Source organism: Chelon labrosus, assembly GCF_963514085.1.
Source record: "Chelon labrosus genome assembly, chromosome: 6".
In the NCBI taxonomy this organism is placed as follows: Eukaryota; Metazoa; Chordata; class Actinopteri; order Mugiliformes; family Mugilidae; genus Chelon; species Chelon labrosus.
The window spans coordinates 7,783,306-7,808,895 of NC_140342.1; the positions used below are offsets into that span (position 1 = coordinate 7,783,306).

The following is a 25,590-nucleotide window of genomic DNA, read 5'->3' on the forward strand; positions in this document are numbered from 1 at the left end:
TGTGCCTCATCAGAGAATGGACATGGGCCTTCTGAGGGTGTCCTGTGATGTCTGACAACAGAATGTTGTTAGTGGGGACCTTTGGGTCCTGAGTTGAGGGGAGGGGCCTCTGTGCATCCCAGTTACTCGATCAGTTTGGAATCTAGTGAATTTGGACGCCAGGTCAACACCTTGTGCTGTTCTTCATGTTTCTGACTTGAACACCCCCACCCCAGAACATTGTATTGTCACAAGATGGTCAATGTTATTTACTTCTCCTGGTCATAATGTTGTGACTGATCGGTATAGTACCTAGTCATGTGAGTTTCAGGTGGACACCACCCTCAAGTGGTCCATCATCAAAACGCCAACTGCATATCAGTCATTTAGAACTGAACAAGCTACTTGGACAAGTGGTTTAACGTCTTCAAGAAACCCAACACATCTCAGCCTTTGTTAAACTGCTTCAGCTTAGTTTTTGGATGGTTTTTTGGACTAAGCAACATTCAAAGATTATTCACTTTAAACATAACGGTCATTTAGAAGTGAAGGATAAGTGGAGAGACATCTTCAAGAAACCCAACAAGTCCCGTCATCTTTGTTTTCTTTGACTGTACCATGACCCCGAATGACTGAGAACCTTCACAGACAAAATAACAAACACTTGTAACAGTATGAGCGTAAATCAATGTCAAATATTTATTTGATGTAACAAAGAAATCTAAATGCAAACACAGTCATAACTTTAAGGAAACTACAAGTGAACAGTTAACTTTAGTTATTGCTCTCTGGACAAAGTGCAATGAGTCAATTTGTGCATCACCTACTCTTTTTACAGTGACCTGAGAAAAAAGTGTAGAACATAATATAAAAATGAACCAATATTCACAACCAAAATTACACCTACACTACAGTTACATCAGCATTCATCAGGGTTTCTTTTCTTCACCTCAGAGGGCCAAAAACATGTTTCAGTACATGACATCAAATCCCTCAAGTTTTACAGAGTCACTCCCTGCTTCAGCTGCTGTGGGAGTCAGAAGATGTCAGCGTATAGTGAAGGTGGAGGAAGGAGCTCCAGCTCTGTGAAGTCAACTTCTTGTTCACTGCCAGAACAAACACAATGGGATATCACATCAGTTCACGAACAGGATGCCAAAGAACCTAATGTACTGCGTGTGCTTTTCTCGCAAATATCCGAGCACTCTGCTGATACAAGAAGAGATCAAACAGAGCCGAGCTTCACTTGCTGATTAGAAGGAATCTGTTGACACTTACGGATATGGAGGCTCTTCAACAGCACACAAGAAGTCTAAAGACAAGCAGATACAAGTGTCACGTTTGCTTTGAAATACAGCCTCTGCACAATATCACCAACACCAACATGTCTCCAGGTTACTTCAAGCAGAGTGAAGTTGTTTTCCATTATGAGATTGCAGTGTCCTTGAAGTGCAAGCCCCTTCCTATTAGCTTCACCATTATCAGTGAGAGTAAAAGAAGTGGTGACAACAGTGGAGTCGTGGAAACTATTCTGTGAACTTACTTGGTGGTTCAGCACTTTAAAACAGCAGAATGGATGAAATAAAAACAGAAACACAAAACACTGTTATATTATCACCTGTGCTGTTGAATATGAAGACAAGCTGTCTGAACTAGAATAACACTGGATTAATTAATGTTGGGGTATTGGTAAGAAAATATCGTACTTTGTTGGAGTGGCTCCTTCACTATCAGGGATGTCGTTAAATTGGTCTTTGCTGTGTTGGAAGAAGATGGCCAGTTTCTGCAGGGCTTCATGTCTGGTCCTGAAGGATGAAAGAAACATCACGAGCAGCCATATTCCTCAATGACCTACAGGGGGCGAGGAACAACTGTGCAATGTACCCAGTCCAGTATGGTAAATACTGTCTATATGGAAGTTATTGCCAGTTATTGCAGCCAACACAATTAATGAGGAAAGTATGAGCCAGTTCTCTAAATTTTGTATTTTCATCTGGGACAAATTAGCAGACATAGTTTGAAGGGGTTGAAACTATGGTATAAATACTTTTGTTGTAATTCTGATCTACCAATAGATAAACATCTGCTTTAACTGCATGTTTGTTAATGAATACCAGTCTGTATCATCCTGCTTACATAATACGCTGTTTACACATTTCTGACACACTTCAGATGCAGCAAAACAGGCCCAAACAAGGACATTACTGCCATCCATTTTACGGATGGGATGAGGTTCTAATGCAGGAATGCTGTGTTGTTTAGTCCCCAGACATGAGCCTCTCATTTAAACCAAACAATTCTGCTTTCCCTCAACTGTCCTCAAAACATTTCCCCAATAGTCTTGCCATCAGCCTGTCCAAGCCATCATACACTCCTACAAACACATGTTGTGAAGCTCTGTCTGAGCCAAATCCTTGATTATGTTTTAAACAAAATGGGGCACTGAACGTTTCATTACACTGATTGGCAACACTTTATGAAAACTCCTTGAAATGAACTTGTAATACTAAAAGTTCACCTACTTTTGCAACTCACAGATATTTGATATTTTATTATTTTCCTGAATAAACCAACACACAAGCATTTTATTTGTTGGATTAAGCTCTCTTCATCTACTTTCAGGACTTATGTGAACAGCCGCTGATGTTTTTGAGTAAATTTTATGCAGAAAATTCTGTAAGGGTGTGAAAACTTTGACTGAGCAATAATTGCAAAGTGAGATCCGGTTTTCTAAATCAAGAAAATAATTTGTTTGAGTGAATGTTCTGGTTACTAATATATTATTTGTGTGTAAGAGCTGCAACAAGGATACAAAGGTCAGAAGGGTAACTGTGGTCAGGAATGTAAGAGAACAAAAGAATCAATCAAGCCAATACAAGTTGGCTCAAAAGTTTTTCCTTAAGCTCACATTACCCAAGACAAAAGGTGGAGGTAATTTAGTAATCACTACTTCACGTAAATCATATCATTAAAACTAAAACTGCACTGAGTTACAAATTCCATCCCAGCATCTAACGAAAAAGCATCTTACATTCCTTGTAAGTGTGTTTTCGGGGTTGATTAAATAAGGCAAGAGTGTGCTAAGTATCATTATATCCCTCTTAAGAAATAAAACTTCCTAACATTTTAGACAGCACTCAGACAGAGGTCTGATTGATTGATTGATGTGTGATATCTTGTGAAACTGACTTAGAGGCATGTGACAAGCTTTGACAAGAATTAATCAAATAAACAAACTAACTGAAAGTTAACCAGCAGCTCCTGATTATTTTGGGTTAGGACAGGCGGTTACACAATACAATCAATTTGAATAGAATTGAATTATTCATTCACTTTCATTGCAAGTGGAGCTTTTGTCAAGTCATGTAATTGCCTAGCCTACTGACTAAAATGGGATGGTCAAAATAATAAGAACTGTCGATGCAACACAATACAATTCAACAGTACTACAAACCACAGCCTCCAAAATGAAAACAGTTGATTCAAATCAACAATTCTCTCAATTGTCTCTCTACCTGGCCAGCTTCAAGCAGATTGGTTGTCCCTTATGAGCTGAGTTCTGCTCTAGGTGTTTTCTTACCACCATCCCTTTAGGGTTTCAGACTCTGGATTCAGTGAAATATTTCAAGACAATTTTGATTGGTTCTAGAAACACTGGTGCATCCCTCTAAAACAGCTTTACTTCAAAGACCTGTTATAAATTATGTTCCTTATCAATTTGTTTAGCATTTTCTTCTCTTCTATCATTAACATTTCATTACTCAATAGCTGGTTCACTTTTAAGTGGTCTCAGACTAGGATATACTTCTTTTTTTTTTTTTTTTTTTTCTTTGGGAAGAGGTGCAGAAGTATCTATACACATATGGGCTGGCAAGGGAAGTGAGCCAAAGTATCTGCTTTGACACCTGTGTGTTGGAGACTTACTGTGTGTGTAGGTCTTCCAGACTGGCATCGCTCAGTGTGTGCTGGGCACCGACATGAACACATGCTGTCAAAGTGAACACATGAAGGGCAGAGGTAGGTGAATGGAGGGAGAGAGGGATGGAGTTAGTTATGTAAAGACTGAAAGACTGGAGGGAGGGTGTAATGAAAAAAAAAAACTTCAAACTTCAAAGGCACATTGCAGTCTTCCATACGTCAATGCATAACATAAAACAACCACAGGCAGAGCCAGCATTTCCTTTAAACCAGAAGGCTGGAGGGGAGAGGGGTGGGGTGGGGTGGGGTGGGGGCATCTTCTGTTCTCACTTCAAAAGGACTGCATATAAAATGTACTCACACATCTCAGTCACCGAGGCAGCCTGCTGGGGGAAGCTACTACATAAAACATAAAATGAAGGGAAACAAAATAATTAAATTTCCTGTGCGCCACATAAACTCAATTTCGTCTTTCAGAGGGAATTACTTAAATGTACTCTAATGTGGTCAATAGTTCCTTTCAATCATCTCAGTAATAACACTCATCCAAAAGCAGCTTTGAGCAGTAAAGGACATCTCACTGGCTTTCATTGGATGGTGAGAGGGTCTCATCTTCACAGGCCCACTCCTCACTGTCATCTGTAACTGTGAAACAAAATCAATTATTGTGATTAAACCCAGAGCGTATGCTGATGATAGATGTTTGGCAGAGCCCAAATCCTCAGCTTATGTGGAACTCCTTCACAATCATAAAATAACACAAGGCTGTAAAACAGATGACAAACAATTTGGTTCCACAGAGCAGGCGTTGCAATGTGATACCCTTTGGCCTGGTTTCCATATTCCATACTGCAACCGTACTCTGTGAGTCAACATTTATACATGCTTTCTGATGAGCTGACTGTGACTGTAAAACCAGTGTAACAGTGGCCACAGAGCAGAATGGGTTTGTCACTTACAGCTGCTTGTCAGAACAGGGTGGTTTGAAGATCTACAAAACAGACAAAAGCATACATAACTAATCAATAGTGGAGTTGTTAAAGGTAATTTTTTTAGTTGAGAAAGCAGAAGAATTTGTGTGCGAGCTACCCAGTACCTGCTCCCGATGCTGATAGTATCTCCCTCCGTGTTGCCACCTCGTCCAGCTGCTTGAGCCTTCTTGCCAAGTTCCAGCATCTCCTTGATGTTTAGCTCCACATTCATCACTGATATATAACCATCTGCAAGGGTAGAGAGCTTAGTGAGAACAATGTTAATGACACTGAGGTGTGAGTGTGAAAACAGGAGACTGTAGGAAGGCTTAACACTCCAGTTAGGAATGAGGAACTTCCATGTAATGAGATGTTTTTCTAAGTCCAAAGTTCATTTGAAATTACCATGTGGTTCTGCAATTCCAAATGTAATTAGAAATGAGCTTTAAAGGCCACGGACAGTGCTGCTTATAAGTTCTTGCAACCTTCAGAATTTTCTACATTTCCACATGAAACATTAGTCATGAGTGGATTATCACGCAAATGCAACTGAAATATTACACTTGTGAATCAATTTACTTAAAATATATCATTTGTACGTATCTGTGAGTTGCAAAAGTATAAGAACCCTTGCTTTTAGTATCTGATGTGACCCCCTTGTGCAGCAATAACGGCAACTAAACATTTCCGGTAACTGCTGATCAGTCATTTACATCGGCTCGAGAATTTTTAGCTCATTCCTCATTACAGAACTACTTCAGTTCTGAGATGCTGTTGGGTTTTAAGTGGCACTGTATGCATGTACACATTTTGAATTTGGTCTCCGCGTTCCATTTGTTCCATCCATTTGCACACACAGAGAGCACACTTGGAGCCCGGGGAGCAGCTGCTTGCTCAAGGCAGATGGGATTCAAACCAGTGACCTTATAGCCCCAAATCTGCTTCTCTAGCTACCAGTCCACTGCTCCCCTTAAAAAGATGGACTTGTTTCTATATTAAGAAATGTAATGGACAGTGTTATTCACATTCATGTTGCAGCGATTTCCGTCTTTCACAACACAGGGCTTTGACTAAACGTCGTCCTTCATCTGTGATCATCAGAGTTTTCTTTTTCCCCCAAACAATGTTGGACAGCTCTTCAGACAGTCAGTCCTTACAGCTAATTGCTTATCAAGGTTACCAAGATGATTTATTATGTTTAACTGAAGAACAGGCTGCAGTGGTTCAGTAAAATTAAATTTTCATATTACTGAAAATTGAGATCAGATGATGGAGGTAAATTTATTTAAACTGAATAAATGCAATAATTACAGGGCTGCATACAGAACTATGAAAAAACAAAATAAAGCTGTGGCCATGATTAAAAACCCCATTAAGACATCCTCAGTAGGAGATTGTTGGACTTGTTAGAAAAAACCTTACCCTAACCTGCCAAACCCTCCTGACAACCAATAATAATGCTCCCGTCATTCCTCCTGTTTTACAGAAAATGTAAATGACTCTGCATACATAAGTGAACATGACTAAACTCACACTTGTGGTCGGCGTCTCGGGCCAACCATTTGCCTTTGGGGCAGTTGGTGGTGCGGATGATGCTGACCGTGTCCCCGCTCTTCACAGGCAGGTCATTCTTACGGACTTTACTGGCCACCGTCACTTTGGCATGGTACATGGGCTCTTCTTCCCCGGTTACCTACAGAGGCAATGATCAGCAATAAGAGGCACCGTCTTCAGAACAGCTAAACTGTGCACTGTGTGTAATGCAAAGGACAGAAATCACTGTAGGTAAGGGTCTGGAGTAGCTTACAGTTTCCTACTCATGACTATATATTTATTAATACGTAGAACTCACCATTTCCAAACTAAATTTCAAATGGGTCACTTGATGACTCAGTAAAGCTAAAAAAAAAAAGTGGTCTTTCATAAAGAGACTACAGAAAAAACAACTCCACTAGAGTGAGAGAATTATCACGTTTACTTTAAACTTCTTCTTCATTTCATTTTCCTTCTTCTCCCTTTCTTTTTGCTCCTTCTTCTCTTTCTCCAGTCGGTGCTTCTCTCTCTTCTTCTGTTCTTTATGATCAGCAGTGTTTGGGCTTTGGTGTTCCTTACTGTAAAAAAAAGAAAATGCAATGTTCATTGGGCTAGTATACTGTACGACCAGCTTATTTTAATCACTCTGTCAGCGAGAGGGGTGTCACGTGTAACATTAATGTGGACATGATTACAGACTGAATGAACTGGTTCTCCTTACACACTGCCCTGCAGTTTGATTACCGCAGTGAGAGAGAGGGAGAGAGAAAAAAAAAATAATCAGTCTGCCTTCCATCTGGCGAAAGTCAATGTCAGTGATACAACACAGGTTTTTCATGTTTGAAAATATGTAACATACCATGGATTCCGGTGCCATTTGTTGAGACACAGCTCCTCCTTCTTAAAATAAGCACATAATTCATAATTTGCTCAGTTGATAATGCTAATTTGCTCAGTTAAACTTAAAAATTAGTTACCATAGGGTGTTTGTCAGCATATGGATCTGAAAGACAACAGCAAAGTCAAAAGGTGAGAACAAGCATCTGCAAGGGATTTTACTTTGATAATAAAATTCTCCCATTCTTACTCTTTACTCCTTTTCGTTTACGCGAGTTCTGGCCCAAGATGAATTTGTGAATGTCTTCAACCTCCTCATACACATTATCATATGTTTCATAGTAACTGTCCTGTTGATATAGACTAGAAGAGAAAAAAAACAATCTCATTGTATAAACAGAAATATCATAGCACTGGTATGCAAAACAAATTGCAAAGTGATTCCAGTTACTACAAACCTCACCTCGACTGTGTCTGATTCCCATCATTCAATGATGCATGGTTACTAAGCTCTGTTTCTTCTGGGACAGACTGGCACTCAGCAGCCCCTAGATCGGTCTCATCAGATTGAGAGTTAGGAAAACAATCCACAAGCGCCTCCTCGCTCTGGGACCACTGCTCTGGTGCAGCAGGCTCTGGGAACTCTGACAGGTTTATTGGTTCAGGGAAGTTGGCTGGATCCAGGGGTATTATATTTTGACTGCCAAGGTTCAGATCTTGGATGATAGAGCTCATAGAGGCTTCTGAAAGATCACATGCTGACAAGTCAGGTTGTGGACTCTCACCGTCTATGACCTCAAAGTCAACTGGTGCAAGAAGATCAGTGCTGACTAAGTCCAAGGCCTCCAGTTCCAGTGCGGCAATATCAACAGCTTCAGCCTCTCCTGTCTCCATCTCTGAAGTCTCAAAGTCTGGAAACACTGGGGCGTCCAGCACAGGGTTGGTGATGAATGGGTGCTCAGGCTCTGGCTCTGGCTCTCCGCTTGGTGCTTGGCTAAGATTTGGCGACAACTCTATAAAAAGAAAGCAAATGTAGCATTTGAACAGATCTTCAGCTTTACCACAAATAAGAATAAATTAAACTGCAGTGAGGCTAATGTACAGAAACTGACGCAAAATGAGAGAATCAAAAAGTGTTACAAAGAAATGAAGAGTAAATTAGGTTAACTTACCATTCAGTATGGGTGCATGGTAACGGCTGAGATCTACTAATGGAGGTCGAGCGGGCTTTGCCGGCAGTGGCCCCAGTGTCCTCAGGTCAGGTAGAGATCTCTTTAGTGGAACACGTGGTGGATGAGATCCAACAGTTTTCACAGACAGATGTCCAATTTTATCTCGGTTGAGCTGCTTATTCAATGCTGGCTCTTGGAAGAAAATAATTTTACCAACGCATTAGCCAACCTCTAAGTAATGTCAAATATGTAACATTAAGACACAGGGTATGAGAAAATAGAGGATACAAATGCGGATATGCGAGGATGGAAATATAACTTACTGTGTGAAGAGTTGTTGGCTTTGAAGAAAGGCCGAGCTGAAATACAAGCCAGGTGTGGAAGACACACTGGTGGGGGTACGGGTAGATCAGCCCAGGCACTGTCTGTGTTCTTAGGTGGCAAAGGGAATGCCTTGGCCCTGGAGGTGCAGTCGGGGGAACGCAAACTCTTGGGTTTGGCAGAGATCAACATTTGTCGACGAGAGAACTTTTTCTTGGCCCTCTCCAAAGTGCTTATAATTTTATTGTCAGAGTCAACACTAGCCTCTGCAGATGGAGGGGTAACTGGGATGTCTGGGCTGGAGAGGGGGCACTCACTAGTTGACTGGTCACTTTTGAGCGAAGCCCCATCTTCTGTGGTTTGCTTTTCCATTGAAGGCAATTCACAGGGAGCGCTACTCGGCCTGGTGGTCAAATCAGCATATGTGGGTTCATCTCCATTTTCAGCACTGACCTTTGATGCTTTGCCTGACTTGAAAGGAATAAGCAAACCCTTTTTCTTGATTTTAGTTTGCGCCAAGACTTCTTTCCCCGGTTCTCGTTCCAGTTTGAGCCCCATTTTGGCTGGTGGCTCTGTCCTCTGATCTTTTACAGGCAGGACAGGAAGCACCAAAGGCATGTGTCTGTCTTTGAGGGAATGCCTCGTTCCGCCATCCCCATTAGTAAGCTGGGATGATGGGGACGTCTGCTGAGGTTGCGGTGGAAAAGAAATTGGTCGCTTGCCTCCAGATGCCCGCAGCCCATCTCGAAAGATGACTCGGGGAACCACTGGTGTCTTGTTTTCTACACCAATATTAATACTGCTAACCACAGAGATGCAGTGACCTCCAGGTGGTGGAAGGTGTTTGGGTTTTTCGGCAACAGTTGGCCGACTGGTTTTAGACTGAGCAAGGAGGGCCTCTTCCTGAAACTTGGCCCTCAGTGCTTTGAAGTTGATTGGTCCCTCCTGAAAAAAGGAATTAATGATCAGATTAATGGAAAACTTTATTGCTAATTTACTTAAGATGGTTAGTTTAGGAAGCCAAAGCCCAATGCTGACACAACAGAATTGAAGTGTGTGTGTCTTTTTTTTTTTCCAAATTACAGAATATGTTTTCTCTCAGACTCCACTTCAGATGTAAAATGTGCAGATTTAGGATTTCTGACTTTGTTAATATTAGCGTCCAAGACCAATCATGTAAGCTTGGGTATTGTGATGGTCATTTTCACACTTTAAAAACATAGCATCTAAATAACAAATGAATTTTGATTAATACAATATTAAGTGCACAAAACTGAACGGCTTCAGTTAACAGTTATGTTACTGAGAAATGATGACATGAGAACTTCTCAATGTCGTGACCAACACACAAAAAAGTTCATTCATTCATCTGTACTCTACACATGTAAATATAATTATAATTTTTAATAATTATAATTATATAATTATCCACGGTACAAACCAAATTAAACTATCCGCATGGCTAGATACAATAACCAGAGTGGGTTTTCCTTAATTAGAAGAATGCAGCCATTAAATGCTATCAAACTGGCAAATTAACCCATACACTTCTAATGAATTGAACAAGTTAAAATTAAGCATTAAGTATTTGTGTGCCTCAGCTAGCATAGGTCCTGCTAAGGCTAAATGTAGCCTCCATCCAGCAACCCTTTAGGTAATTAAAGTCGCTCAGAAAGCGTTTTAGTTCACCTCGTCCATTGTAGCACGACTTGTTCATCACTGTTCGGGACTTCGCGTTTGGAAAGCGGCTAGAGCTCTAATACCGCGACGCTGTCAACTATTTTGGTGACTTTCCCATTATGAACCCAGCGAAACTGTTTATGCTAATCAGCGATAACGCTAATACAAACAATTTGAAAGCGCCTCCAAGTGACGCACCTGCGTGCTGTGCGTGATCTGCGTGCGCGTTCAACGTCGCTCCTTACGTAAATAAGAGTGAATGCTTTTTTTATTCGTTACCGAAAAAGTAAGGAAGTACGTTGGTAAATATTACATAATATACTGTATACCCAGCACATTCATTTTTATCAAAATGTACGCTTGCTTATGAGAAATGTACTTTTTGCAGAACGGAGCAGAGAAAGTCACTTGTTTTATGAATGCTCATAATGTGTAACATCCTGGAAGGTCCTAGAACATTTTAGGTAAAATATCACAGGCGATAGCTTTTCAGAAGGGAAATATCTTCACCTACTTCCATGTTCTATAAATTACATATTCCTAAAACCAAATACAATCAATTTTGTATGTCAATTCCCCTAAAATTTAAATATTTTAGTAAATGTAATTTTATTTTAAATTATTTTAATCCACTCAATAAGCTTAGGCTACTACATTTTATTTATTTATTGTATATATTGTATTTAGTGATTTTCTGTAATATATTATTTAAAATATTATTTTATTTAATATTTTCATATAATATATAACATAGAACCTATTGATTATATTGTTCTCTATAATAATAATAATTATTATTATTATAATAATGTTTTATACAGGATACATATCACTGCAAATACTGCAATGTTTAGGTGTTTAAAGTTACAGTAAATTGATTGCAATGTTTGTGTAGGTGAAGAAATGGAGGGTCATAGATCATTAAAAACAACTTTCCCAACTGGTGTAAGAGCATGTGTTTACTCTTGATCAATCATTCACTGCAGTTGGTCAAGAATTCAGAGGTTGAAGTCTCTTTAGGATCACAACAGCTGTTCTTGGATGCAGCGTTTGAATCTTTAGGACAAACTACTCATTTTCATCATGGGGATATTTATTCGTTTACTCCTGGGTTTATGCACACTGCATCTGTTGATCACTTTTAGCTCTGTTGTGAATGCATCGAGGAGGCCGTGGACAACTGCTGACAACAGGTGCAGTATTCTTCGCTCCAGTGCTTCTTCAATTCACTTGACGATGTTTTGAAAGCTCTGATTTAATATAATCCCATGCACCATTGGGCATTAGAAGTGGAACTGAGAGGATGATATAATATGACAATATAGTAATGTAATATTTTGTGTGGGCCAGATGGGCTGCAAAAAGGAGGGCCAGAAATGTGAACAAGCCGACACCCATCAACTGTATGTTGGGGGGTTGGTCATCATGGACAGCATGTACCTCCTGCACAGACAAAAAGGTGATAATGGTCTTATTTTAGTGATTTTTTTATTTATTTTTGATCTGAATTGCATAAATTATTCATTTAAAGATGTCACTGAAAATTATGAATGCAATACCTGGCAAGAACAAACTCCAAAACACTGGAGGCGAAATTGGGCCGTTTTTGAGAAGGAGATCAGATCAATACATCATGGATGAGATTATCAATAGGTCCAAAAGTGGGCCCTGGTTGTAAAATGCTCCTGGATTTGCCTGGCAAATCATCAACCATTATACAGTAATATTCTAATATTTGTTTTTAGTATGTTTTTGGGAATGGTTATCATTAATTTTAACAGATTTTACACTTTGTCTTAGTTCCGTTTTCGAAATCTAGAGAAACCTTCGCAGTTCGGTGGGACTGAGTGTACTGATTCACTATGGGACAGGCTGGCATGTCCAAACACAACCACACAGTGTCTGGTGCCAGATTACTGCGGAGAAAGCTTCACCTGCAAAGGAACAGGTAAGATCCATCCATTACCAGTCAGACAACACATTCACTTAAGCTGAAGGTGACTTGTCCGTTGGCCTGTGCAAGTATGCATCACATGCAGAATGTGCTTTTCTGTGCCCTGTCTTTCCAGGGCGCTGCGTTAGCCAGTCCCTTCTTTGTAACGGGGAATCAGACTGTGATGATTTTTCTGATGAAGATGAATGCGTAGATTTTAACCTGAGAGACGACAAGTGCGCCACTCTCTTGCCAATCCCTGGTGCTGAACGTGGCACTCAAGGGTAAATGCTGCATTGTGATTACTGCTGTTCTTGTCATTGTTACATACTTTAAAAGCAAAAGAGAGCACAATCTCAGGATTCACAATGCAATTTAACTCCCCAGCCATGATTAGATAAAGAGCTACATAAATGATAACAATAATGAGAAATCCAAAAGAAAGACCGTTGTACTCATCAAGTTGTTTTGAATAACTGGAATTCTCAAAAAGAATACACTTCCACCATCAGTTATTTAGTTTGACATACAGTATATATACCTGAATTTAACTACTAATCTGAATCTGATTTTACTATAGTTATAACATCTTGACTGGAGACTTTATGGACCATGTTCTTGACCCAGCATACTTCGGAGGAAGTTGTCAATATGTCTACAACGGTGAATGGAACAAGTTTGTTTATGACGCCCTCTGTGAGAACCTGCACTACAACGAAGATGAGAAAAACTACCGGAAACCTTACAACTACCATGCCTACCGTTTTGTGGTAACTGTGATATTACATTATTTAATACTTTGTGTGGAAAAAGTGGGTGGTTTGAACAAAGACACCTTAACCTATCGTCTAACAGGCTGAAGCAACGTCAAAGGGCTCACAGGAATTTTACGACGACATGGTTGCCCTGCTAAATGCGAGGAAGACCTTAGCGTCTGCCAGCGGCGGTGTCACAGTCGGGGTGTGTTATGTGGAAGTGGGATTGAGTGGCAGCTCCGAATCTGAGTTCCTCAGCAATGTGACAAACCGTGATAGCCAGGTATACACTGCTAACCCATGATTTATAGAAAAATACAACAACTGGCTTTCTTGCTTGAATGAGAAGATTAATACAGCTCAATCTGTCACTGTCTTTTCAAAAGCACCAGTGAGTAGGACCTATTAGCTGTAATCTTTCATTAGTTCATCATTGTCTGTTATATACTAATGAATTAATGTAGGGTTCGTTTGCTTAGAATGAGTACTTCATGCAGCATCTCGACAAGGAGAGGCCCTCCCCCATGTTGTGACGCCAAGTTTCTACACCAGCTTGCAACATCCAAACTAAACATTGATCTAGAGAGGATCTTTTGCATTTTGATATTGAAGTAGCAGCTTCAGTAGTCTCTCCTCCACAGGTTTAAAAACGAATGGGTTAAGTAATAAGTTCATAGTGATCTGCAACCTCTCAGCTATATGCCATCAACACCAACACACAGGTCTTAAATATGAAGCTACCAGCAGCAGCTAATTAGCTTAGCATTGCATGAAGAGTGAAAACAGAGGGAAATAGCTTGCCTGGTTCTTTGGTAATAAAATCTGCCCACAAGCACTTGTAATGTTCAGACATGTGAAAAAGCAAACGTTACAAGTTATTTACAATGAAACGTGGCACTATGAAGCTTTTGTCAGTCGTTATGCCAGCAGCGAACTACCGGTCGTCTTGCTGCCGCTTTGCGTTTTGCAGTTAAATATTTGAGTGGTATTTATCTTCTCATTTAACTCTCAACAAGAAAGCAATCACATGAATGACCCCAGATTTCAAACCTCATTATTATCACAATCTCTACTTTTTTGTTGTCCCCAGGATTTAGGGTTTGTCAGGCTTTGGTCCAAAGTGCAAACAGCCCACTTCAAGATGAGAACTGATAAGCTGATGCTTCATGAAGACTTCTATTTTTCGCTCATGGAGCTTCCGGAGCAGTATGACTTCGGGATGTACTCCCGCTTCTTCAACACATTTGGCACCCACTACATAACAGAAGGCACCATGGGAGGAACGCTGGAATATGTTGTGGTTCTTAACAAAACAACCATGGCAAAATTAAGTACTGCTGGCTCTTTAGTTCGTCAGTCAGTGTAACCTTATAAGAATTGTAATATAAAGTAAAATGTGTTTTATTCTCTTCCCTAACTTTTACAGATATTGAGGGTAAAGAAGCTGAGCTTTGCATTGGTGCCTCTATTGGTATAAGCCAGACAATTTCTGGTTCTGCATCAGTAGGTCTCACAGCGAAGGGGAAAGGTTGTGATAAAGAAGGAGCCTATAGTGAAGGTGAGAAGTCCAAGTTTTTTTGGTAACCAGTCTTACCAGAGGATTAGAAATAATAAACATTTTTAAACTAATATCTAATTGTTTTAGCTTTGTTTATGACCTTGTCTCACGTCATTTCAACTGACACTTGATATGAAGGCTTTTTGTGATAATATGTGAACATACAAAATCTGATTTTTGTTCTTTAAAAATACAGATAGAAAATCTGGATCATCTGTGATTGAGGACATTTTTACTATTGTAAAGGGAGGAATCATAGACAAGAGCGCTGGCCTGTTGGCCATTAGAGGCCTGGACACATACAGGAAGTGGGGAGCATCTCTCAAATACAATCCAGCACTCATCGAATATGAGGTAGTAAAGATTTAGAGATAAAAGTCTATTTCTATGGGTTGACATAAAGGGATAACATGCTCAGAAGTAAAACAGAAATTATTCTCATTCAGCATCACCCATGATGACACTCTTGTACTTCTGTTGATGTGGTTTTTGTTAACGTTTCTTTTTCTCCTCTCTGGCATTCCTCCCCTACGACCTACTTAGACCTTGCCGATTTACGAGCTTGTGCGGCTCAGCACAGCAGCTGACCACGTTGGTTCTAGAATTGACAATTTGAAGAGGGGTTTGGATGAGTATCTGCAGCAGTTCGACCCCTGCCGCTGCGCCTCCTGCAGGTACAACGGGATCCCTGTCCTCTCGGGCACCTCCTGTAAATGCCTCTGTAAGTCAGGCTTCCAGGGAGAAGCCTGTGAGGACACCCTCAGAAAAGGTATGTCTGTTGTCACAGGTAAAAGCTGTAGAGGTAAACATATTCAGATCACACTGCAGAAAACAGGTGCCTTTTTGGACATCCAGCAGATTCATTCACAGATGTCTTTGTGTCCACTTCATGAATGCCTAACCAGTATTCCCTCCTCAGCTCATTTTTGCTGTCCACCAGTTCAGAACCATAGTTTAGGTCAGTGGCACTGGCAACATGTGAACATTTGCTAATTAGCAGTAGCTCATTTCCAGTAATCTGGTCATAAACCAAAGTAATGGACAAATTTAAATCTTTCGTCTGATAATTTTTCCGCATAGAAAATCAAGAGATGTTCTACAAATTCTTACTCTAAGCATCTTGAATAGCTGTAGCAAATGTCATGCTATCTGTGCAATCACCTAGTAGAGACTCTGAAATGTCAAAGTTGCAATGAAAAGCAGAGGAAATAGAGGAAAAGACGGGGTAAGAATAGAGGAAATTACCTTAATTTGATTCATTTCCTTTTCTAAAATACATACATTCTGTGTCAGATGTATTGTATGAAGTGGAAAAATTACTTATTAAGTACATATTATTATTATTATTATTAAGAACATTTGCCCCTATTATTGATTCATAACCTGTAAGATGTGTCCAAATGTTATGAGTATTGTAAGACCTAGGTCTGGTAACTGTTGAGGGCAGCTGTCGGCTAAAGGTTGTGCAGTAAGGGTACACATTTTCCTGTATATTTCAAGCGCTCGTTTGACACACAGGATGTGATGGAGTAATGATAGCGCGCAAACATTTCCTCTTAGCAAATTCACACTACTTGGTTAAATCCACCTTTTAACCTCTTTTTGTTTCACTAAACAGATGCCAAGACAGATGGAGCTTGGTCCTGCTGGGGGGCCTGGTCTTACTGTACATCAGGGAGGAAGACTCGGACAAGAAGCTGTAATAATCCGGCACCGGAGAGGGGTGGCATGACCTGCCTGGGCTCCTCTTCTCAGACTCATCACTGCTAAAGAGCACTTTGTTTAGATTCTAAAGATGGTGTTGAGTACTGAGTCAGCAGAAAAATTGTCCTTCTGTTACAAACATAAAAAATAATATGCCATCTGTTTTTCTCAAGCCAAATATCAATATCAAAAGTCGAAATAAATGTGTCATGTGCAGACTATATATGTGTTACTGTATTTATTTGAAGAATGTTATTCACACTGTGTGACATTTTGTAAATTGCTTCAAATGTTAAGGTTAAATCTCGGTAACAGAAGCTGAATCCAGGCCAGTGCCCGGGGGAACATTTATTCAAACGCTAGAGAAGACATATCAAGAAATAACACACACGGTTTAACATTGGTCATAAAATATTCATTGAAGACGTCCCATTTAAGTACGTTTTCATTCAAGTATGAATCATGAAGTCACAGTAAGCAGTCAAAGACAAACACACCGCAGACTAATCTTCTTTAGTGAGGAAGGTGTTTTATAAATCTTAATGACATCTTTGACATCAGGGATTTTTAAAAGCATTCAGTGGACTCCTGCTGCAGCCCTCTGCATGTCGCTCCTCCGGGGCTGGGTGCTGGGTTGTTACACTGTCGAGTCCTCGTCATTTGACTTCCGCTGCAGGATGACCACGCTCCCCAGCAACTCCAGCCGCCATCGGTGGCTATATCTGTCAGAATGGGTCGTACCACATCTAACGTCAGTGACTCAGTGGGATTGATGCACAGAAATAAAATGACTAATACACTAAGAGCAGCTTTCTGTCATTTTGATTTGTTAACCTTTTTGTCTTTGTGTGATCTCGCAGCCCCGTCCAGTGTAGCCAAGAGGACACACACAGTCACACCTTGTACCTGTTGAGGGGGACAAAGATATTCCATCATCATCAGACTAAGGACTTTCTTTGTTTTGCAACTGAGTCATTACAAATGTTAGGAAGTGTATTGACAAATATACAGTATGTTGGTGTTGGCCCCATCATTCTTTCATTAAAGGGGCCCTATAGTATTATGCTAATTCCCAAATGGTAATTCTTATTCTGGGACTCCACTGGATCAGACACTGATCAATAAACATTATTTGCCATGTTATGATGGCAAATCCACATCCACTACTTTAATTCTGACAGGACTAAACATAATTTGTGAGGTTTTTGATACAGACCACATATGGTCTTCAACTGTTTTGATACCATTTCATCTAGATTTTATTTTATTTTTTTCACAAGCTGAAATACAATTATTAAAAGAAGACATCTGCCAGTTTGAACCACTTTTTAAACTTCAGATGACGAAAATCATTATTATTACTGGGCCAAACTATGACTTTCCGATCACTGGTCCATAAGAAAACGGTGCCTTACACGTTCAGTACGTATGTTCATCTTCAGCTGCTGCCAGTGGCTTTTTGACACCATCATATTGCAGCTGAATAAATAAATGTAAAATCAAGTGTAATATATGGTGATATTCCTGCAAATTCAAGTTGATATAGTAGATATTCATAGTATGATAAATGAATGGACTATACCAAATGAAATATAGCATTAACTTATTGTCTCCTTTCTCTATTTTTCAAGATAAATGTCTCGGTTCGTAGTCGTATGTGTTCATGTTTCTAGCCCCACTGGAATAAAATGAAGGCTCTGCTCTTTATTTAGGGAAAATATAAATGTAGTGTGTAGAATCAGCGCTCCCTCAATGATGTAGGCCATTCACAGACTTAAATCAGCTGATTAAACTCACGTGGGCCGTTCATTCCAGGATTAATTTATACATTTACCTCAATATTTGAAACTTTGCATATATTTAATATAAACATCTGAAACTGTAATATTATAATTGATATGTTACTGAAGATAAGAAAAGGCATTATACAGTAGGTTCCATTTAAAGGTGGTAAAGGGCACTTAACATCCCTACATCTGTAATATACTGAGCGTTCTGAGAATAAATCCTGGATGTGGGACAAGAGGAATTTCAGTGCAACAACACAAACAACAACATCCTCTCGGTTACCTCTCAAAACAGCCACTCCATTGTTGTGACATGGCGCGCAGCGACACGAATCAGCCTCCGCCAGGTACTCTGACAGGGCTCTCTTCAGGTTTCGTTTCAGGATGGCAACATGGGTGAAGTCTCTGGAAGTCACCAGCTCATACAGGGGACGGGTCTAATGAGAAACGATGTTGTAACCATCATTTTACTGTTCAAACTGAATTCTCTGGCTTTTTTTTTTTTTTTTTTTTTTTTTTTTAATAGAGCCAACTGGAAAGCCCCACACGTGCTGAAACCTGACTGCGTGCAGCAAGGCGGCCCATTTGTCTTTGGCAGACTTTATATTTGGCATCATTTGCTGTTTGTTCTCCAACTTGCCATTGATCGGCTCAGTTGTACTTTGCCTCTGTGTAAATGTGCCAATGCTGGCCATGCACCCATTAGTCAGGACAGATTCCTCATGGACTGTTTAATTAAAGCTTCACATTGTGACGTGAGATATAAAAGAGATGCAAACAGGGGCCATAGTTGTGCTAATTTGACAAGGGATAAAACATATTTTCACATAGATAAAAGCAGATTACAATTTGGTCTATAATGTGGCATGACCAAAACAAACAGGCAACCAATGTGGGAAACGTGGAAGCACAAAAAGGGCTTTAAACAGAGGAACTCACTGTTCTGCGGATGAAGTCAGGGTTAAAACGCACGCCTTCGCCCCAAAGCCTCATTAGCTCTGGGGTGGGAAGCTTTTTAGACACCAAGGCACTGATGGATTCGCTGCTTCCACCCCTCACAACAGACACAAAGTCCTCCACCATGCTTCCAAGGGCTGTGTCCTCTGGAGACACACACGATGACCTCAAATTTCAGCTATCAAATTCAAATATAAACCTTTGACTGAATTTGACCAAACAGGCTACCTCACCTCCCATCTCATTGAGCAGCCCATCACAGCTTCCACCTTGAGCACCCACCGACACGTAAACACCGTATATGTTGGCACCGATCTTAAGGCCTGCATTCACACAGGATTTGTAATCCTCCAAAGAATAATCTACAAAAAGAGAGCAAAGTGGTCATCAGCAGGTGAATATTGATACATATTTCAGTCACAGAGCAAAAACACTCTTGGTCAACCTTTCTAAAAAAAAATTTTTTATGGGAGAATGATTTGTATCTGATCAAAATAAATATCAACAAATTCTTGTCCTTTTAAGCAAGTAAAGTAACTTTCACTGAGCATCCCCAACTCCAGTCTGATAACAGCACCTGTTTTCTCAAGCTTCTCCTTGTTCAAGATGATAGTGTACTCATAGTCTCCTCCCAAGGCAGCCTCTGTGACGTAGTGGGTGCCGTAGTCTCTGTAGATCTGTCTATATTCCCCATAAACATAAGCCTGAGGCAGGGAGCGCAGACGCTGCAGAAAGTCGGGGTGAAGCATCAAATCATCCGACTTCAGCATGTACTGGGCCAACTCCAGTTCTGCTTTGGCCCTCACAAAGCTGTTGGTCTGAGGATCAGAGAGGGCAGGAGAAAGTTACCTCATTGCTTACAGAGTCAGGATTTGATTTGTTGTGAGAAAGTTTTTGCTCGACTTAGATTTGAGAAATAGAGCATATGTGCGTCAGTTGGTCGTACAGAGGTCAGTACAATCAAGAGAAAAACAATGGCATCTCACCGTGCCAGAGACACTTCGGGTCTTCCGAACTGACTTAGTGTATTTGGCGTCATTGTAGTTGAAGCCAAATTCGGCTACGCCGGGAATGGCGAAGCCAATAAAAAAAGTGGTTTTGCTCGTGGTCTCCAACATACTGTAGTCAGAGTATTCACTGTAAGACTCAAAAGACTTCATGGTGAAATCATAGGAGCCTTTTGTCTGTGGATAAAAGAACAATACTGATTAAAGAAATTGGGAACAGGCCTTTTGAACACTTAAGAGGCATGCATCAGTGTAACTCATTGTAATCATGTTGTAAACTATTGGATGGAAGCAAAATGTGTCAGGCCACACACAGAAGAATAAACTAGGGTCACTGCCTAGAGTACGCTTGCCTACTCCACCAACTCAAGTTGCCGTTGACTTGTATGTCTATCCAGGCTCATTTGATAGTGAAGAAATTTAATAAAAAAATTCAAACAGAAGTTGACCTTCAATGCAATATTACATCACTTGGTCATATTGGCCTTGAGATAAAATAAAACGTGCTTTGACCTTTGATCCCCAGAATCTAATCGCTCCATCCTTGACTGAGTGAAAGTTTGGGCTAAATTTCAAGAATTGCCTGAAGACATTCCTCAGATATTGCGTTCATGACAGTCGGTCAAATGGCAGACAACCCGATGCTAAAATGCTTCTGGCCATGGCTGTCAGGGGTTTGGCAATAATGCAGATATAAATCTTGTTAATCCAGTGATAAATCCAGACATTTTTATGCTTTCGCATGTGTTTGTCTAGGTCCCCTGCAGACCCTTTACTAGATAGCTCATAAGAAATCATTTAATAGTGTGTGTATGAAATATTTGATCCCATTAGACAATAGTTTGACTGTCTGCCGTTTCCACCTGTAGCGTGTACTGCTGTAAGTTGTAAGGTTTCCTGAATCTGACATCCTGGATGTAGTGAGGTAGGCAGCTGCCTGCGTAGTATCTGTTATCGAGCACCACTCCCTCCAGGTTACTGTTCAAGACGTTTATTCTGAAAGAACCGTATTAACAGCGCACAGATTGGTTTGACAAGAGCATAATGTCAACATATTCAAATCTTGGACTCACATACTAAATGACAGACTTATGGGGATGTGACTCACCCTTTGGCAAGGTTTTCTATTCCCCAGTACTCTTCAGCCTCCTGTCTGCAGGGCTTGGAAACCTTTTTACAGCCAGTCTCATCTGACATGTCCCCACAGTCATCCTCCCCATTACACTTCAGAGTCCTGTGAATGCAGCGCCCTGGAGGGAAGCAAAGAAACAGATGGTGTTTGGTCACAGGTAATTTCCAAAAATGAATCGTTTCTTTGCTTTCTAGTTTTGATTTATTAATACTGATACAATTTTCTCAGTCTCCACTCTAAACATGAAACACCCATCAGGAGCCTATTAGCTTAGCATAAACACCGAAAGCAGTGGAAAACAGCAAGCCATCCCCCATCCAAATTGAAAGATTTTAGGACGTCATTGTGCTTAAAAAATAGTACAGTAAAAGTCAGAATTCTTGCATCATATATTATACTATATCATTTTATATATTTTATAATGAGATACAAAAATGCTGACCCGTAGTGAGAAGTTGGTAGAATTATTATTTTGTCTTGGCTGAAACCAGTATAACTGTTCCCCACTTTTTCCTGTCCCTATGCTAATTGATTGAATTAGTTGCTGACTAATTTTTTAGGTGAATAATGGTCATTGTTTCATTTACCATTTCCTAAGATCTGACACCCATTTAAGGAAAGCATCCTTAATAGAAATGTTACTTAGATATCCTGATATTCCTGACTGGAATAAAAAGAGTACTCCTTTGCCTTGAACACAGAATATTCTTATTCTGAATGTTTAATCACTGATGTATTACTTGTGGTGTCATATATTTCAGAAGAAAGAGCAGTGTATGGGGTGTAGGGGATGTACCTGTTTGAGTGCAGAGGAACCCCTCACACAGAGGAACATTGTCACATGTGTAGCGGGCTGGGACGTCACAGGCCTCCTCCTCCTTGCCTTGAAGGCTGCATGGCTCTCCCCCAAACTGAGACGGCTTCTCCAGCTTAGCATAGCGATACTGGACGGTCGCGGGAGACGAGCACATGCGGGGTCACAGAAACACACAGTGGAGGATATGCCACTACCCAATAAAGGTGGCTCAGACACTGCTCCGGGGGACTACAGCGGCGGAAATCACATTAGTGGGCTGTTTTCACTTTGTCACGTCAAGGCTATTAATCCCACTCCTTGTAAAGTGGATGAGATAGAGGACTAAAGTACAGCAGCTGACACCTTTTTCCAGCAGGGCTCTGCCCCACAGAAAAACAACTAGCCAGTGTCGAAATGTTGAACGGGCCACAGTTATCTCTCAGCCCTAAAGCTCTCTACACACATGAATCATTTATCTAAATCTAATCTGTCTCCAATTTGTTTAACTATACAGCTGGTTTAGCTGGTTATTTTGTATTTTCAAACCCTAAAACCAGTGTTGGATGTTCTTCTTGTTTATTAGAGTTATTGTTAAGGCTAACATGTTTCAATAAAAAGGGCATTTCAGGAAATATGTCTATTTGCTTCTTTCTTGTTGAATGCTAGATGTTTGTATACTAAAGCTAGCCTACTTAGCTTAACAGAAAGGCCACTAATGCCACAAAATGGATTATACTGACTAAAGATTAAAATAATATGCTTTATGGGTATTTCTTTGTCCAAATTTCCCAACATATTTCCCAAAACAATTCCTTTTGCACAATCTATTTCTCCTGCCACTGCATACAGACGGTAAACTAAAGAGCACAGTGAGCTGCTGATTACACAATAGCGCTAGTAGTAATTCAGGGCTGTCACATGATGGTTTGCAGGCTGACTCAGGGGCTGTTCCACATATGTTAAAATGATGCATTGCAACAGTTCAGGCAGACTGAAGTGGCGCTTGCATTAGCCATTTGGTGTCAGCTGTTTTAATCTTGCCTTATCACTGCTTTTCCACAGCTGTGTGTCTTGTCAGCTGACTGATATGCACTATATTTGGTGCAGTTGATTTAAATATTACCCCTGGTTATTAAGGCACTCTCATTTATGCGGTCCCTTCTGATGCTGTGTAATCATTGGCCTTAAAAGACCAAAGGTTTGTTGTAAGCCAAATGTTTCGTTAAAGAGCAGCAATACATTTCAGCTGAGTTTTATTGAAAATAGATTATGAGCTGAACACTGGGACATGATGGTCCACCAAACATGAATGGTGCACTGTGGCACAGCCACTCTACCTGCTGTCCGGCGTCATCATACTTACCCTCTTCTTCTGACAGGTGTCGCAGCGTGACCAAGCGCTCCATTCTGATAAAACACAGTCCACCGGGTGAACTACAACCTGAGGACTAGGACCTTGACTGTTCACTACTGTCACTCCAACTTCACTGTGACACATAGAGGAAACCCAAATTAAAACAAATAGACATCTTTGGAAGAGATTATCCCCAGAAACATTTATAGATTTAGTGAAATATATTGTTTTTAATCATGAATTACACAGTTAAACGCTAAGAGCACCATTGGGATTCAGCTGGAAAGCAACCTTGGTGGATGTTAAACCAGAAAATGATTTTAAAAAATGTTCATTCATTCATGGCACTAAACAGACTAACATGTCTTACCTTAGCAGCAACAAATTCAGAGTAACATGGAGTAGACAGCTGCGCACGTCGAGTGCGCTCGTCAGCATCAGCACAGACAACATGGTTGTGTGTCATCCTGTCTGTGAACGAGGAGAAGACACTGCTCAACTCTCTGTGTAAACACACACAGATCAATACTGGACTCGATATGGACTCTCTGCTGCCGTTAGAGTCAGAGCTGAATCCACAAGGCTGCAGGTATTCAGACTGTTTGGATTGGTGTCTGAGCGCCAGCAGTTTTGACACAGACCTCTGGTGTATGTAAACAACATGGAGTTTGCAGATAGGTTTCCCGGGCATCCCACGAGCCCCTTCCAGTCAGCCAGCATAAACTTTATTTTGTATTTTGATCTTTTGATGACACGGAAGTTCCTGGTAGAGATGTGTTTTGTGTGTGTACTTATGACCTTTAAACTTTGTTCACCATCATGGGTTTACAGAAATGGCACAAGAACATGACTCAGCTGTAGTTTACGTATTCAGTCAAAGGTAATGCAACACTATTAACAATACTAATATTTACAGTACAATCTAGCATTGATATGCCCTATATGGATATAACTAATGTACTGTAGTATATAGAATAAGATAGGTCTGGCTTGCATTAAATGAGGTTGTAAATGTTTGTCAGAACAGCAGAGGTAAAAAAGGTAAAAAATTTATTTAAATGCAAATGATTTGTTCTTTATTATTGTACTTTACTTTCAGGTTGTATGTAAGGTGTACCTACTCACCTTCACATGTTTGCCTTGTGACTGCTTTGGAGAAGCACACTTCCACAAGTTGCCTGAAGTTCCTTCAAAAGTGATTTCCCCTTATGTGGGTTTAATGAAGTAAACAAGGAGTTTTTCTCCCAGCATTGCATGACTTAAAAAAAAAAGACTACAGAAAAGTCCAAAACATGAAAATAAATTTTTGTAAAAAAGGGTTCTTCCGTCAGATTTACCTTGTGAGCCTTTGGAGGATGTCTGACCCCTAGGGTCATGAAACCAATTGCATGAAGGAACAGCTGCAACTTTAGAATGTTGCTAATATTATTGCAACAGGAACAATGTAACACATGATAATTTCTGAGTCACGGAGAACTGTTTACTTTTGGAATAATGCTTAATATGGAAGGGACCTGCCTCTTTAAATATAATCAACTGAGATAATTTGACGAATCTTCACAATAGCTGACTGCATGAGGGATTTCCAAAGTATTTGTGTGCAGAGGGCAACCTCTGCTGTTTCTGTGTTTTACACACTGTGGACCATTAAAAATCACCACTCTCCTCAAACAGTCTAGTACTCGGACAGATAAATCAAACGCATGACCAACGTGGGAATCACATGATATTTTATTTGTGACTGAACAGTGGCATGGGCACAGTGTATGGGGGAAGTCATAGACGTACAAAAGTCCTTTATTTTCTCTTCTTCTTCGTGACAATTCTTAATTCCATAAATAAAATTTACAAAATATTTTGGACTATTTCTCATTTTTTCTCACACAACCCGGGGTACAGTTACCTTTTGTTATTGTCAGTCTAGCAGTTAATAGTGATCTCATCTCTATTGTTATATAAAGTTGCCCGTCAGTTTTGACCATTTTAACTCGGTGGAGCAGACCTACAATACGCCTAAGTGCTTTGTTACAACAATAACCTGTTTACTGTATACAATGACCCAACAAGAAGAACAGTGACTAGACAATAAAAATAAACCTGATAAGGCATTGAAATGCACTCTACTGTCTCTTAGCTTGTTATTAAGCCATGTCATATCAGAGTGCCTTGATTTTGCCCACTTATTCAAGAAACCGA

At 40.2% G+C, this 25,590-nt stretch overlaps 3 protein-coding genes across 3 annotated transcripts; 1 reads left to right on the forward strand and 2 right to left on the reverse strand.

Annotated features, from left to right (window-relative positions):
- Positions 1–1,505: 1,505 nt before the first annotated feature.
- On the reverse strand, positions 1,506–10,469 carry LOC311489868 (uncharacterized protein; the record flags this gene model as incomplete). Its single annotated transcript, XM_084547179.1, has 16 exons — positions 10,421–10,469; positions 8,734–9,676; positions 8,411–8,602; positions 7,702–8,251; positions 7,489–7,601; positions 7,379–7,404; positions 7,261–7,301; positions 6,847–6,979; positions 6,402–6,561; positions 4,994–5,117; positions 4,857–4,888; positions 4,479–4,542; positions 4,259–4,296; positions 3,904–3,967; positions 1,686–1,784; positions 1,506–1,536 (listed from the first exon to the last, which is right to left on the reverse strand). The coding sequence occupies exons 1-16, from the start codon at positions 10,427–10,429 to the stop codon at positions 1,506–1,508; spliced, it is 2,619 nt and encodes an 872-aa protein (XP_084403305.1). The 5' UTR covers positions 10,430–10,469.
- Positions 10,470–11,494: 1,025 nt separating this feature from the next.
- c8a (complement component 8, alpha polypeptide) lies at positions 11,495–16,795 on the forward strand (the record flags this gene model as incomplete). Its single annotated transcript, XM_084546710.1, has 11 exons — positions 11,495–11,604; positions 11,762–11,870; positions 12,212–12,359; positions 12,481–12,628; positions 12,925–13,114; positions 13,200–13,382; positions 14,190–14,430; positions 14,526–14,657; positions 14,854–15,011; positions 15,201–15,426; positions 16,276–16,795. The coding sequence occupies 11 exons, from the start codon at positions 11,495–11,497 to the stop codon at positions 16,425–16,427; spliced, it is 1,797 nt and encodes a 598-aa protein (XP_084402836.1). The 3' UTR covers positions 16,428–16,795.
- A 117-nt stretch (positions 16,796–16,912) lies between these two features.
- Positions 16,913–23,847, reverse strand: c8b (complement component 8, beta polypeptide; the record flags this gene model as incomplete). Its single annotated transcript, XM_084547180.1, has 12 exons — positions 16,913–17,083; positions 17,196–17,267; positions 18,432–18,585; positions 19,088–19,251; positions 19,339–19,467; positions 19,683–19,923; positions 20,092–20,289; positions 20,976–21,108; positions 21,221–21,362; positions 22,041–22,188; positions 23,404–23,527; positions 23,765–23,847. 12 exons carry the CDS (start codon positions 23,845–23,847, stop codon positions 16,929–16,931), a joined length of 1,743 nt encoding a protein of 580 aa, XP_084403306.1. The 3' UTR covers positions 16,913–16,928.
- Between the last annotated feature and the right edge of the window lie 1,743 nt (positions 23,848–25,590).